This window comes from Rhipicephalus sanguineus, chromosome 9 (assembly GCF_013339695.2).
Source record: "Rhipicephalus sanguineus isolate Rsan-2018 chromosome 9, BIME_Rsan_1.4, whole genome shotgun sequence".
Taxonomy (NCBI): domain Eukaryota; kingdom Metazoa; phylum Arthropoda; class Arachnida; order Ixodida; family Ixodidae; genus Rhipicephalus; species Rhipicephalus sanguineus.
In genome coordinates this window covers 116,426,363-116,441,318 of record NC_051184.2, presented here as the reverse complement: position 1 = coordinate 116,441,318, position 14,956 = coordinate 116,426,363, and the positions used below count along the sequence as shown (strand labels likewise).

Here is a 14,956-nt window from a genome sequence, read left to right as displayed (position 1 = left end):
TCTTGTTGATGAATAGACATGGCTTGGATTACGGCAGCAGTGCTAAAATAAACACATAGACGGCGATTACAGCAACAAAAATGTTCTGGAATCATATAATAAGGCTTCAGTTTAACCGCTAGCGCGCTGAAAACGACCGTTCCATTCATTACAATAGGGTTCAGCGAAAATTAAGTAATATACTACTGAAATCACATGTGCCTTCGTTTTTAATTTTTACTGGCTTTGTAATCGTCATCGCGTCCACCAGCCAGTGTTGTGGGCATGTTTCACGCCAATGGAAGAAGATCGAACGCAGATAAAAAAATTCTGTTTTACAAATTTCTACTCGCTTTCCAGAGAAACGGCTGCAAGGTTGGACAATTCAGTCGGTACGCTTTCTATTGTGGTACAAAACAGAAAAGCGATGAAGGACGGTAGACAGTCCCTTTAAGTGTTTAGCACTTTATGTTCCCTGATTGTTGTCCATTCGTTGATCTCATGTAGCGTGATGACGCTCAAAATAATATAGTCAATATAGGCCTAAAACAAGGCTAGGAATACTCAAAACCGGGTTAAAAGAGACAAATCGCTAAAAAGCACTTTGGCAACATGCGGCTGACATCCGCTCAGCGCAAGAAAGGGCCCCACGGCCTCTCAAAGCGTGCCATTGCTTCTCCCACCGGCGCTTTTCCAGCGCATTCGTCGCTACATCTGAAGGGGGAAACAACCTATCGTAACTCCCTGCAGGCGGCATGTATCTCAACTGACGTAGCAAGTTGGTGGTCGATAAAACGCAGCAAAAAGTAGCGCGCATGTCGCACACTGAGTTTGGGAATCTCAGTAGCAAGATGCTATTCCTGCCGGGGGAACCCCACATGCTGACCTTAAACACTGACGTCATCGACTGTTTGGTAAATGCAGCAGTGGAAACTATGTGAACCAGAACCGCTGGGTGTCCGTGCTACGCACTCCCTCAGGTATCACACTAGAGGTGCTGCATTTAGCGCAGGATTTAGAGCTGCGCCAATCGCTACACCTTTTTATCACACATTTTCTAGTCTCACGTTCACACGTGCAGTGATAACGTAGCAGTGACGTAATTAACAAGCACTCAAAGCCACGAAAGTCGTGGCCGGGACGCTGTTAGCCTGTGTGCCAGCATTACGGCAGACCCCACTTGAGATGTGATGGCGACATTCACGCAACATCACGAACCAAGCTCCCCACAATGCTGGCAGTACAGCATGGCAGAATCATCGACGTTATTGCTAGCCATCTACGGCACGCCACAACCAACTACCCTTAGACAGACAGCCGTGAACTTTTTATCGCATTTCATGTCCAATCATCTAATAATTTTGTACAAGCTACCAGCAATAACATGCAGTTATTGCTCGTGGTCATCTGGGGTCAATATTGGAATAAATAGCCCGATACGCAGGATGTCCTCGCTTGTATCCGATAAACAAAGGAAAGTAATTTTAAAATATGCTCTATCCTACACTGTGAGACACCGCCGTCAGATTGCGAGAACCGCTGTCACCTCAATCGCCACGCGACCACCGGTGCGAATCCCGTTATCGCTTCGAGTGAACATTTTTCACCAGCGCATAGAGTTCGTGACTGCCCGGCCGCCTCGCATCCCGCAGACTTTCTACCAGGGTCTTCGCCTGAAAATATTGGCTGGGAACGAGGAACGTGTGCACCATACTCGGCTCGTCGGAGCGCTATGTGTGTCTCGACCTGTGCACGTAGACTTTCGAGCAGTGCGGGCAGTCGTAGTTCACCACCAGCCTTACGTCCGGTAATACGAGGTCTTGAACAGCCATGTCGGTCGTCACGAGCACGCTTTCCCCACAGCTATTAAACATGGACAAGATCCAGTCGCGCTCCTTTTTCTCTTTCTTGCAGTGAAGGCTCATGGCTGGCCGGCCTCGTTTCCGCAGCTTCAACGTAATCTCTTCCACCTTCCACTTCGTGTCAGCGAACCACCACGGCTCTGTCTGTCTTTTCCTTGAGGGCGTCGTCCAAGAGTTCCGCCAATTTCGCTTCTTTGTCTTCCTCCGGGCACACGTCGACGGTCATTTCCACGGTGTTTTCAACAGGGCGGGGCGTCGTACCAAAGCTTATTTCGACGTAGTCGTCGAACACATCCTCAATAAGTGGCTTCAGATTCTTCTGCCAGGATATGGCCCACATTATAGTTTGGTGGTCCGGCCGGCAAAGCTCCACAATCTTGAGAACATGGCGCTGGTAGCCCATAGTCAGCATGCGGTCCACTTCATCGAACACAAGGTACGTGCACCCGTGGAGGTTCACCTGGCCTTCCTCGAGGAACTCGATGAGGCATCGAGGTGTGGCCACGAAGATACGGCAGCCACCCTGGAGCTCGGCGTACTCGCTTTTCTTTCGCTCGCCGTTCGCTGCGCACACACTGCGCACCGCGGTACGCTTGCCGAGCTCTGAGGCCACGGTGTGAATCTGCTTGGCCAGCTCGCTCGTCGGGGCCAAAAGGACGGAGATGGGTCATTCATGCCGCTGCCGGGGAGGCTACCAGCTGACGTGTATGACGGCTGGGAGTACGTAGGCAAGCGTTTTGTGCGACCCAGTCTCCGCTATACCGAGAAAGTTCCTGCACGAGAGTGCGATGGGCCAGCAGTTGGCCTCGATGCGAGTCGGTAACGTGTAGTCCCACCCGACCTCAATACCTTTGACGATGAAGTCCGGAAAGTTGGACCCTTCCAAGGCGAGGATAGGTTTCGGCACGTCGCGCCCTTTCACCGATACGCCGTTCGCTTTTCTGTAGGCTTCCACATCGGCCATCGACCGGCTTGCCGTGGCCGGGTGTTCCTCGTAGAGGTTCTTCTCGAACGGCTCCAGTTGGATGTTCTTCCAGTTGGGCTTGCGAAGAAACCATCCTACCCTGCTTTTCCGATACAAATCGGAGTTATGGCGATTACCCAAAGGAATTTGGTTATGGACGAATTCACCCCTGACTCGTCTTTCTTGCTTTGGCATGTCGAACTACGACTTGTCGGTAGGACGTATGCAACACTTTCTGTGGAAGAAGCGGGATCGCTGTGGTCGTCGGCGGCGTGATTGTCCTGTGGCCGATAGGGGAACTTTGTTGTTGATGATGATTGCATCATAGGCTGCGGCACATGCCCGCTATGAGGCCTTTGCCAGAAATTTCGGACGTACAAGCAATAATGTATTTCCACGCGATAGTATTAGTCAGCCTGTTTCGTAGAAAATGTGGCGTCAGCAGCAAGCGAAAAAGAGGCATCCTCCTTAAGCGAGAAATGTTGATAGATGCTAAGAATAAACATAAGGGTATCGAGCCACAATCGAAATCGCGCATTCTGCGTGGCAGTCAAGTTTTCTATCACAGAGCAACGCCACTGCTTGAAAAGATTTGGAAAGGTGCCCTATCGCATCAGGCATGGCGTCATTACCATGAATTGCCTATCGAGTGAGTGAGTTAGAACTAATAATCCTTCAAAAAGGGGTCAGCCATAACGCATCAGCATCATCGTCCATCTTGAATCACACCGCCAACAAAGTTTCAGGTATGTGGTTGCTCGGATGGCTTTACGGAAGCACAGTGGTTGTCGGTCTTACCGCAAAATGTTAAACTTTTAATGTAATAGGTATTTCGCAATGGTACTTGCAGTAGGCGCCCTACGAGTGCTTACAATTATGCAGAGTTGGCAGGCTTTGGCTACCTTGCACCAATTTAGTTACTTTAGGCAGGTGACAGGAGATAAAACGTCGTGGCTACTTTTTAGCCTTTGGCGTCGAGAGGGATGGGAAAAAACGCCAGGCCTGCGCTGAAACCGCAGGACAGTCACAGCGAAAGCTGGAAGAGTGGCGTTTCTAGAGCCCGTTATAATCGCTCTTGGGGCTACAATACAAGTACACTACAAATGTACCCACTACGCCATAAATCACAAATTTTTGTGAAGTTGGGAAGCACATACTAAGCCATTATTCTTCATTCTGCGGAGAAGCGAGGCACCAGCTACACGTCTGTAAGGCACTATGTGCACTTTGTTGACGCGACGACTGATGATGATGAAGAATTATGGCTCAATCCTTTGTAATGGGTTGGAAGCTTTAAACGGCCCACCAGGTATGTAATTGGCATTGGGTGACGCCCGGTCGCTATTTCTCTGTCCCGTCGTGCTGTATAACATACGTTGACGTGGGAGACAGAGGTGGGGGGGGGGCGAAGAACTTTACTGAGACCACGAGGAAATGGATCATGCGCTTGTGGGCTTCCTTGGCAACCAATACAAGTGCACTTGCGAGGAACCCACTACGCTATAAATCATTGTAATCTTACTGAGACCCCGAGGAAGTGGATCATGCGCTTATGGGATTCCTCGGCAACCAATACAAGTGAACTTGCGAGGAACCCACTACGCTATAAAAAATTGTAATTTTTTAGAAGTAGGGCAGCAGGCACTGTGCCGTTTTTCGTCATCCTACGGAGAGCCGTCGTACCTGCTAAACGCATGTAAGGCATTATGCGCACTTTGTTGATGCCGGGCAGAGCCCTTTGTAATGGGTAGGACGCATTCAACAACCTACTCGTTGCGCAATTCGTATTGTGTGACGCCTGGTTACAGAATTCGCGTTGTGCGACGCTTGGTGTTTATTTTACTCTTCTACCACGCTATATATGCATATGCTAATGTGGTTCCTTCCCGACATGAAGCCTCTATAGGACCTATTAACAAAGCAGTTTCAAGCACCGGCATGGCTCAGAGGTTGAATACTGGGCTCCCATGCAGAGGGCCCAGGTTCGAACCTCGTTCCATCCTGGAATTTTTTTCTTATTTCGTTTGTTTTTCCTTATTTCGAGCGATACTGGTTACGGACACCGGCGGCGGCGGCGGCGGACAACTACAGCGCCAAAAACGGCCGGTGAAATGATCTCATAACAGCTTTCGCTTGTAAAAGGGGCACTTACGCCCCTCAAGCCGGACCCGCACTTACACCCCACCCAAGCTACACCCGCATCCGGATGCCTTCCCCCGCCGCGATGCAACATGGTTTTGCCGACGCCCATATTTTAGACCGCAGCTCTTAGACTACCGCTCCTGCGTTGAGCGGCCTCGCCGTTGGCGTCGGCGGCATAACCAATAGAGCGAATGAGGACGAAAGAGAGCGAAAAAAGACGAAAAAGAGCGAACGCAAAGTCTGTACATGGAGGAAGGAATGAGTCTGTATATATCACGAGCCACTGGCGCCTTACCTCGCTGTCTTCCACCGTCGCTCGCGCTCGCTTCTCGGCCGGAGCTCGTGCGCAGGCAGGCCTGGCACGCGCACTGCGGCTGGCTTTGCTTGGGGCTGTCGCTGTTTCCCTTCATACGCGACGCCTGCAATGCACAGATTCGAGTGCATCGCACTCGAGCGCTGGCAGTTTCTATGGCAAAAGTAACACGTTACATTGCTACAACTGATCATAGCCAAAACTTCAAACATAATTGGCGTTGCCCCAACAGGAAGCTACGCTCAGAATTCGCATTAGGCTGTATCGTAATCGGTAGTGAATTTTTTGGCTACTTTCCTGTTCCCGCAATTTGAGCGAAGTTATCAATGTCTGGTGACGTCGCGGCTGCTGATTTTGAGTATGCTGCGCCAAAACATGGAGGCCAATGCCTATTTCCAGATGTAAACATTGAATTTGGCACTTGCGCTACACAAAAGAAAGGACCTGGTCTACCCAACACACGCAAGAGTCCCAATTCAACGTACACATCGTAGGTGATGTAACTTTGCCAGCCGACATAATCAGTGTTCTTTCCCTCGGACCAAAGTTTGCCGTGGCTCCCAGGGAGTCATGTCCAGAACAGCTGTCTTTTGCACGTCAGTTTTCGCATCGCGTATCAGCCGATGAGAGCGCACGTTACCTTTCGAAAGGTGTTGGGGTCCTTAACAGTTGCAAGAACTTAAAAAGTCACATTTTCGCCGTAAGGGCAAAGCAATGAATGCGATAGCAAGAAACTAATGCTATACGAAGTGAAGCTCGCCATTGGATACTCTCAGTTTGAACAGCGCTCATGTTGCAAAGGCGGCCGAAGCAGCGAAGGAAACTAGCGTGCTTCAAGTGTCGAGCTGTGACACTTTATTCTTCACGCTCATCTTCTGCTTGTTCGTTTAGCGGCGTCCCTTGAGCTCTAGTGACTTTCGTACGCTCCGTAACATGAGCGCGGACATCACGGTGAAAGCTCGAAACATCCCTCTTCCCCTCACCACTAGATAACCGCGCGAGCAGACAGCGGAAGGGCAAGGTTCTCCCTGCACAAATATAAGAAGCGAGCGAGCTCGCCAACGACTTTAAATCCACCCGTCGCGCTCCTCGCGTCATCTCGCTGGTAATGAAGAAACGCTTATAAGCGCCTGCCGTCTCTGAGTGCTCCTGGCGGTAAAGGGTGTGTATATAACGCTCGCCGTTAGCAATGTGAAGGATCTCCGCTTTCTGGCGTAGTGGTTAGCGCCACGCGCTGCGGAACGAGAGGTCGCTGGTTCGATTCCGCGTTTCGGAAGTTTTTTCTGAATTATTTTTCTTTGGGACTTTGGTATATATTGTTGGGTAACAGGTGTCTCAGCTTGCGACTGCTTCTGCGCAGAGCTGATAGACGGAGCGATCAAGGCGACGGTGAGTTAAGGCAAATTTATATACATATATACAGAGGCTTTACATATTCGGCGCTGGGGCCGACAGCTTAATGGGCTCGCACAGCGGTGCGACGACGACCCGGGATTTCTTCGTTCGCTGTCTCGCTCTCTCTCTCTCTCCGCGCAGCTTGGTTCTTTTATAGACCAGAACACAGCGAATTCCATGCGCATCGCCATGTTTGCATCGCGCGTCGCGCCATCTATCGCACACGCAACGAAACAACACACGCGGGCTGCCACGCCAGCAGACGCTACACAGAGCAAACGTGAAACTTCCGAAACTCAGCCCGCTGTAGAGCGTGTTTCGCGTCTTTTCTAGCCTGGACATTTTCGCTGATTTTATTGGAACATCAAGAACATCTTCCTCATGCAAGTCCACAATATATACAGTACGTGCTGAGTGGGCTGCGGAAGCAACCTCGTCAGATACGTACGCTGTTACATTTGTAAAAAAAAACGTCCTCGCTGTAGTACGCGTGAATCGTAATTGCAGTGCAGCTCGCGAAAGAGTGAAACGATGTTTTGTTGCCCCATATTACAAGTAGCGCACAAAGTTTTGTGAAAGCTCATCATTTCAGCATGCATCGCGTAATAATTAGAGTACGCTTTACGGGTAGTTTCGCGGAACGTAATTTTTGTTTCACGGGCACTCTTACAATAATGCGTCTCGCTCACAAAAGCGTGCTATCAGAGAGTATAACCTGAAGTATCGTTCAGCGATCCCTTTTGGAAGCTACCTGCGCTATTGTATTCTTGTAACGATGGTGCTTTACAACCGAAACTGTGCTACTCTTAGTCAAGCCGGTTAGCTACGCCTGCGACGTAAAGGGCACTGGCGCGAGTATACTGTTTACTTACGTGCCATTATATGTATTATGTGCAGCTGGATGCCTCGTGTCCAAATAAATTTGGGGACAACAAACACTGAAATGAAAGCACGAAATTCTGGCCAGCTGTTGAGAAGCACCGTGCCATTTATTACCTTTTGAAGACGAAATCTCGAAGGCGTGGATGCCATGAAAAGCGCTAAAGCTTAATACTGCATTGAAAGTGGCAAAGCATGCTGATTGCTTGTGCTTGAAAGCACTACCTTGCACTAGATTTTCGTCAAAGGAAACGCTCAAAGGTATGAAGTGCACACCCACACAAAGCTCACGCCTGCCTTCAACCCAGTTGCGTGTCACGCAAATTAGGTTCGCAAAATGAAATAGGTGTGCATAACACTGCAGAATACACGCTGTTAGTGTACTTACTCGCGCATTTTCACTCGGCTCCTAGTTTTTTGCTTGAATCACAGTTATACCCTCGCGGCAAAGCTGAAAGCACCGCACCGGCACTATTTCCGTGGCGCGTCGTAATCGTCGCAGACAACGCTAATATCCTCTTGTTGCGCAGCTTGTTTTGGCATCCAAAGACGACGCAGTAGTGTCCACACGAGCTCTTATACGCTGAAGCGGCGTGAACGGGTACTTTTTCGCACTTTAAAGCCTCAGAACTGCAGCTTGCCCTGTTTACTTGGTGCAGCCCGCGCGCGCCTTGGCAGCCCCGGTCAGCCCGGCGTCTGGGTGCGAGAGTATCCGCTCGGCTCGTCAGCAGCCTGGGTGCGAGACAGGCGTGCTCTGGTGTATAGCCCTGGGCGATCGCTTGCAACAACCAGGAGCTCGAAGCCTCCAATCAGGAACCGCCGTTGGTCGCTGGCTCGAACCGGATCCGCGAATGAGAGGGCTTGCCGCACGTTGCGGGAGAGATTTCCCTCGGTTGCGTCAGACGCAGCGCCGGAGTTGCCGGGGATTGCGTAAGGCTCCCGCCTCGTTGCATCAGCTGGTGTTGACGCTGGTTGCGTCAGACGTTTTACCAGCTTGAATGCCTTGTTGAAGCAAGGAAGTTTGGGTTGGGAGCCCTGGCATAACAGCACCCCCGCCGCCAGACAATGCGCCGGAAAGACGAGCTGCTTCCACGTGGCTCGGATGTCAGGCGCGCTCGTTCGCCAGGTCCATCCAGGTTCACCTCCAGGGCCATGGGGACATTTGGCTCCACGCTTCGTTCCGTCAACAGATCTCAGTCGCCAGGCCGGATCCCGGCTCCAATGGCTTGTCGCTAAGAGGTGTCGACTTGCTTTGCTCGTCTCTTCTGACGATCTTTCGTATCAGCACTTGTTGATCGCGCAAGTTCCAATAGCTGGCGACGATACTTTTGCGGTATCAAGAGTTGCTTATACCTGCGATCTTGTACATCTGTGTAGCTACGATACAATAGCCCAGATTTCTCATAAAAAGAAACATTCTTTTTCTTTACTCCCAATTTTACGCTTTCCATTAGCGCTTTTATCGAGATGTCTTCACGCTGCTCTCGAATGAGCGTCGCTCGATCAACCCTCGACAGCTCACACGAACTTTCAGCTACAGGCTTGAGGGTATTGCCCGCCTCGCCCAACGGCGCCACTTCGGTTTCTCCACCGACGGAGACGACGCTACCCGCTTCAGCTGCAGGCGGCTCGAGTAATCCACCCCGAGAGCTTTCTGTCCGAGGCTCGCTCGACTCGCTGCCAAGGTCACGCAGCTCGGCCGCATTTGCCGGTGGTGGTGTACTACATCGAAACGAGATCAAGTTCCTGTGAAAGCTTCCGCGCTTGCGATCGCGTGAGGGCCATGATCGCGTGAACGCTGGGAAAGAACGATTTACCCTGCTCTTTGAGAAGCTGCTCCGAGTTGTTCGAAAAAAGATAAGGAAAACAATCTGGAAGAGCAGCAGACACAGCCGCTTCGGTGTGAAGCTTACCAAAAGAGCCTTCAATGATCACCGTAGCGATCGGTAAGCAAGTGCTCTGCTCCTCGGCGACTTGCCTGATCCATGCGCATTCTCCTGTCAAGTCGTTCGGAGACAAAAACGAAGGGTGGACAACGTCCATAGTTGTCGCTGAGTCTCGAAGTGCTCGACACGTTTTCCCATTGACGCTAATCTCCTGAATATACGGTTCTAACAATCGCATGTTTTTTTTGTGATTCACGGATCGTTGCGAAAGCAACCTTTTGTTTACAATTTACCGCGATGTGCCCTTCTTTTTTGCAGTTGTAACAGATTAGCGGCTTCCATGACTCAAACGCCCGCGTAGTATCAGTGCGCCGTTTGGGAAGCTCACTCGACTTCTGCGCTTCCGTTTGCCCCTCCCTCAGAGTCTCCTTCGTAAAAGACGGGTCTTTTCTGAAATTACGGTGCGGAGCAGGTTTCCGCTCATCAGGTTTTTTTGAAAAGCCCTCTCTTTTCTCAGCCTTTTCATCACGCACGGCCCTACTGTGCAAGTTTCTACGAGTGTAGTACTCTTCAGCTAACTCTGCTGCCTTGTTTAGCTGTACTTCTCCAAGCTTAACCTGCAACCAAAGCTTGACATCATCCTCGATACAGCGGTAGAATTGCTCCAATGCTATGCACTCTACCACTTTATCGCGATCGTCATAGACATCTTCGCCCTTGAGCCATTATATTAAATCGGCTTTAAGACGAAACGCGAAGTCAACGTGTGACTCATTTCCCCTTTTTGCATACCGGAACCTTTGCCGGAAAGCCTTGGGCGACAATTTATATCTTCTCAAGAGAGCCTCCTTAACCTCGTCATAGCTCTCAAACGCCTCCCTCGACAAACACGTTATCACGTCGGATACTTCCCCGGGAAGCAGAGCTAACAGGTTCTGTGCCTAAAGAGACCGCTCGATGCTATTTCTATCGCAGACGTGTTCGAACTTTACGAGATACTTGGCCATGTCCTCGCCTACTACGAACGGTGGCAGTTGGTCCCGAATTCTATGTCCACTAGCCTGAACCGTCGCAGAAGCTACGCTAGGCGCTTGCGAACACTGACGGAGCGCCAATTCAAATTCTTTTCATCTCGAGGCGCTCTTGTCTTTCGGCTTCTTCGCGAACGCGGTGTTATCGCCTTTCCGCCTCTTCACGCTCACGAAGTTCTCGTCTTTCGGCCTCCTCACGCTCACGAAGTTCTCGTCTTTCGGCCTCCTCGCGGCTTTCTTTGATATCCGCCTAGGCCTCATCGACTTCCTCAGCCGTTACTCCCTCCTTCTGCATGATCTCAAGGATCGCTTGCTTTCGTTCCGCACGGCCCAGAGTAAGGCCGAGTTCTTCACAAATTTCGATGAGTTCCTTCACTTTAAGGTTCTCCATCGTTCACACTAGCCTCTTGCTATTTGTCCTCGTTCGAATATACTTGCCGTATCCCCTATAAGTCTACTAGAAAGACACGCAAGCAATTCTCAACCTGCCGTGTTTACACCCTCCGCATTAACTTTGGTTTCAAAGCGCTCCGACTCGGCTCGAAACAATCAAAGCTCACTCCAATGCTTCACACAACCTTCTATAAACTACGATAACCTGTGCTAGAGAAGTCTGGTGAACTGAAGGGAAAACATCAGGCACTCACCGCATCGAGGTAGCCGACGCCGGCCGATCCCGCAGCTGCCATCCACTGTTGGGTAACAGGTGTCTCAGCTTGCGACTGCTTCTGCGCAGAGCTGATAGACGGAGCGATCAAGGCGACGGTGAGTTAAGGCAAATTTATATACATATATACAGTGGATTTACATATTCGGCGCTGGGGCCGACAGCTTATTCGGCTCGCACAGCGGTGCGACGAGGACCCGGGATTTCTTCGTTCGCTGTCTCTCTCTCTCTCCGCGCAGCTTGGTTCTTTTATAGCCCTGGGCGATCGCTTGCATCAGCCAGAAGCTCGAAGCCTCCAATCAGGAACCGCCGTTGGTCGCCGTTGGTCCGCGGATGAGAGGGCTTGCTGCACGTTGCGGGAGAGATTTCCTTCGGTTGCGTCAGACGCAGCGCAGGAGTTGCCGGGGATTGCGTAAGGCTCCCGCCTCGTTGCATCAGCTGGTGTTGACGCTGGTTGCGTCAGACGAATCGCCGGAGTTACCGGGGATTGCGTAATACTCCCGCCTCGTTGCATCAGCGGGTGTTGACGCAGGTTGCGTCAGACGTTTTACCAGCTTGAATGCCTTGTCGACGCAAGGAAGTTTGGGTTGAGAGCCCTGGCATAACAATATATACATACTTATACATATACGTTGCATGACGGCGGCGACGGCGACGGCAAAATTCAGCCGAGACTGTCCATATAATTGCTATCGCAATAAAAGTTGGTTACATTTTGGCTAGCTTTTCTGATTTCTTAGCTATATTTCTGTCTTTCCGACCTGGCAACCCTGGCGGTACCCACTCCTTAACGCTATCGCTTTAAGACTTCCAAAATCTATCTTCACTGTTCCTGGATTGATAACTGGGGATCACCTTTGGTACATACCCATATACTACGGGCCGTGTTATCTGGGCATGTGCCACACATGACTGGCAAAAAGGGTCTCATGAGGTAGGCTACAGGCAAGTTACGTTATTAATGTCATGTCATGACCTGTGAATCGTGCTCGTCATGCACTAATATCCTCCTATAGCTATTTTGATGTATACCAAATAGAGGAGACGACCACGAGGGCGCCCAGACGTAGCCGGCTGTATGTATAGACAGAGACGGCCAAGATGCGTCTGGTTCACAACGAAATGCTTCGCAATTATCAATGACTGCATTGAGTAAAACGTGCTAATTCTCTAGCTATTGTACTAATTTTCATTTACTACTTTCTGCTGACACTTCCATTGGGTATGCATTTGAAATTTTGGCAAAACGTCAAGCGAAAATTTATCAGTTGGCTGCACAGTATTCCGTTTTATTCAAGCCGTTGTAGAAGTGGAAATTTCGCAAGTTTCGCCATCAGGGATTCGCGGCGAGCGCTCGGCTGTGATGGCAGCGGTAATTCAAGTAGAAAAACGTACAGCTTTGCGTATATCACAGCGCGATGCCCCTTCGGCGATTTCGAGGAGCCGAGGATGAATCTTCTCGCCGGAGTCTAGAAGGTGAGAGACGAGCTCTTTCGCGTGACGCGCGTCGTCCGGAGCCAGAAAGGCGTACGCCATTCTTGATCCGTCACAGCCCGACGCGCAATTCACCCGGTTCACGGAGACGTCCGCATTCGCTGCTCGGTCGTAGTGGACGACGAAGCGCACGCGGTCGACGTCCAGTCGCTGAGCTGCAACGTCGGTCAGCACCAGAATGCTCGAAGAGCCCGACTTGAACGCGTCCAGCGCCTTCTGTCGCTCGTCTCTCATATTTGCGCCATGGATGCCGACGACGGACCAGTCCCCGTGTCGTAACTCGAGCACCATCTCGTCCACCGTCAACCTAGTCTCGACGAAGACGATCGCCTTGTCTTCTTTCTCCCTGAGAATGTCCTGTAACAAAGCGACGAGCCGTTCAAGTTAGTGAGCTTTCTCGCAGAATATGACCATTTGCTCCACCCGCTGGTTCTCAACCAGCTTGCAGCGACCGATGCTAACCTGGACGTAGTCATTAAGCAAGCAGTCGGCAAGGTCTCCAATCTCGCTCGATCCAGAGTTGGCGAATATGAGCGTCTGACGATCAGGCCGGACGAGGGCCGCAATGGAGCGAAGCGTTTTCTCGAAAGCCATCGCCAGCATCCGGTCAGCTTCATCCAGCACCAGAAGCGTGCAGCTGCTATTGTTCACCTTCCCTTCCTCCGAGAACAAGAGGAGACGGCTAGGCGTCGCGACCCACATCCCGTAACTCGCTTTCTTAAGCCTCTGCAGCTGCCTTTCCTTCCAGTCACCCGAGCACAGGCATACGGAACGGACATCGGTGTACTTCTCCAAGTCCGAAACTAGCAGTTGAATTTTCTCTGCCACCTCTCGGGTCGGAACGAGTACGAGCTCAACGGGGCCGTGGCCTCTTGATCGGACAGGTTGGCGCAAGGCGTGCACGATGGCCGGAAGAAGGTAAGCCTGCTCGTTGGCTGGAGCTCGGGTGTGTGCGATGGCGAGGAGGTCTCTGCCATGCAGTGCCATGGGCCAGCACTGCGACTGCAAGGCGGTGAGAGGACCGTAGCTGAGAGTGTAGGCAGCTTCGGCACGCATTCCGGGAAGTAGGCTTCGTACAGTCCTAAAATAGGCGTCGGAACTCCTCGTCCTCTGACGGTGACGTTGTTAGCCTTTCGAAACTCGTTTGTTTCGGCCTGCGTCCGCCTTGCCGTCGCAAAGTGCTCCCGGTAGAAATTTTTCGATGCAAGCCGGCGATTGGTTCTCGGGTGGGGGCAAAGGAGGCCGCAGTTGGCTCTTGGTAACCGGTGGAGGGACACCAAATGTGTGTAACCATACGGAATAAGATAACTAAGATGAGTCTCCCCACGGCAAGTAGTATTGGTATCTTCCTATCGTTCGCAAAAGGTCAGCCTCCTGAGTGGGCGTGAAATCCCAAAAGATGTTGACATTCACTGCGTCAGGCATGCCGCTCAGTTCATTGACTCCATTGGGCCCGTTCATGCTGTCGATGCTCCGATGCACGCCCCGCTCTCTGTCACTCTGTCGTAAGGATTGTTCTTGCTGCCCTCGTTTTGGATGCGGCAGCGTCCTGCCGAGCCCAGCCTTCGCCACGCGCTACGCACCACACCAGCAATTCGTTTGTTTGTTTGTTTGTAACCTATGCATATTGGCACATACCCACTCAGGGGGATTGCCAAGAAGACGTATTGTGGCTCATTAATGATAATTATATCAATGTTTACCTCCCTCTCATTGAAGTATAAAAGAAATAACTAAGATAAAGAGCTATAAAGTGAGAGAGGAAAAAAAGGAAGGGGTAAAGTACTTTCACAATAAGGGAAGTCTGAATTTTTGATCCGACCAGACAGCTGCGTTTACCACACCCGATCAAATTCGATTGTATGTCGTGCTTTTACTCACATTTTATAATTATTCCACGAGTCTGTTTTCTAGTATTCCTTAATGTAGGCATTATGTTAGAATACGTTTAGTGGCAAGAAGGAAATTACAAACAGCATTGAAAACCTCTCTGTGGCACTGTCCCAAAACTGAGGCACCGAAATTTAGAACATTTTCTGCAGTTAAATTTAAACCAATCTTCGAAAACGGAATAATCAAAAGTCTTTTCCTAATTATTGAATAGTTGCGACATGATATAAAGTAATGTTAAACAGTTTCGGTTTCGTCGCAGAATGGACAAAGGGGTGACATTGCAAGACCAGCTCTGTGTAAATATAAGTTTAATGGGAGGACACGGCATCGAAATTTGGTAACAATCACTTCAACCTTTCTAGATTGACTCCACTGAGTTTTCCATGGAATTTTAAGGTGCTGATACTGTTCTTGTCTTCTTTTTCTCCTCCACGGCGTCTCTCTGGCAGCC

General features: G+C 50.6%; 1 protein-coding gene across 1 annotated transcript; it reads right to left on the bottom strand.

Annotated features, from left to right (window-relative positions):
* Positions 1–1,962: 1,962 nt before the first annotated feature.
* Positions 1,963–13,668, bottom strand: LOC119405822 (uncharacterized). The gene is made up of 5 exons (XM_037672650.1): positions 13,075–13,668; positions 12,531–12,969; positions 5,243–5,366; positions 2,678–2,905; positions 1,963–2,479 (listed from the first exon to the last, which is right to left on the bottom strand). Exons 1-5 carry the CDS (start codon positions 13,666–13,668, stop codon positions 1,963–1,965), a joined length of 1,902 nt encoding a protein of 633 aa, XP_037528578.1.
* Positions 13,669–14,956: the final 1,288 nt, after the last annotated feature.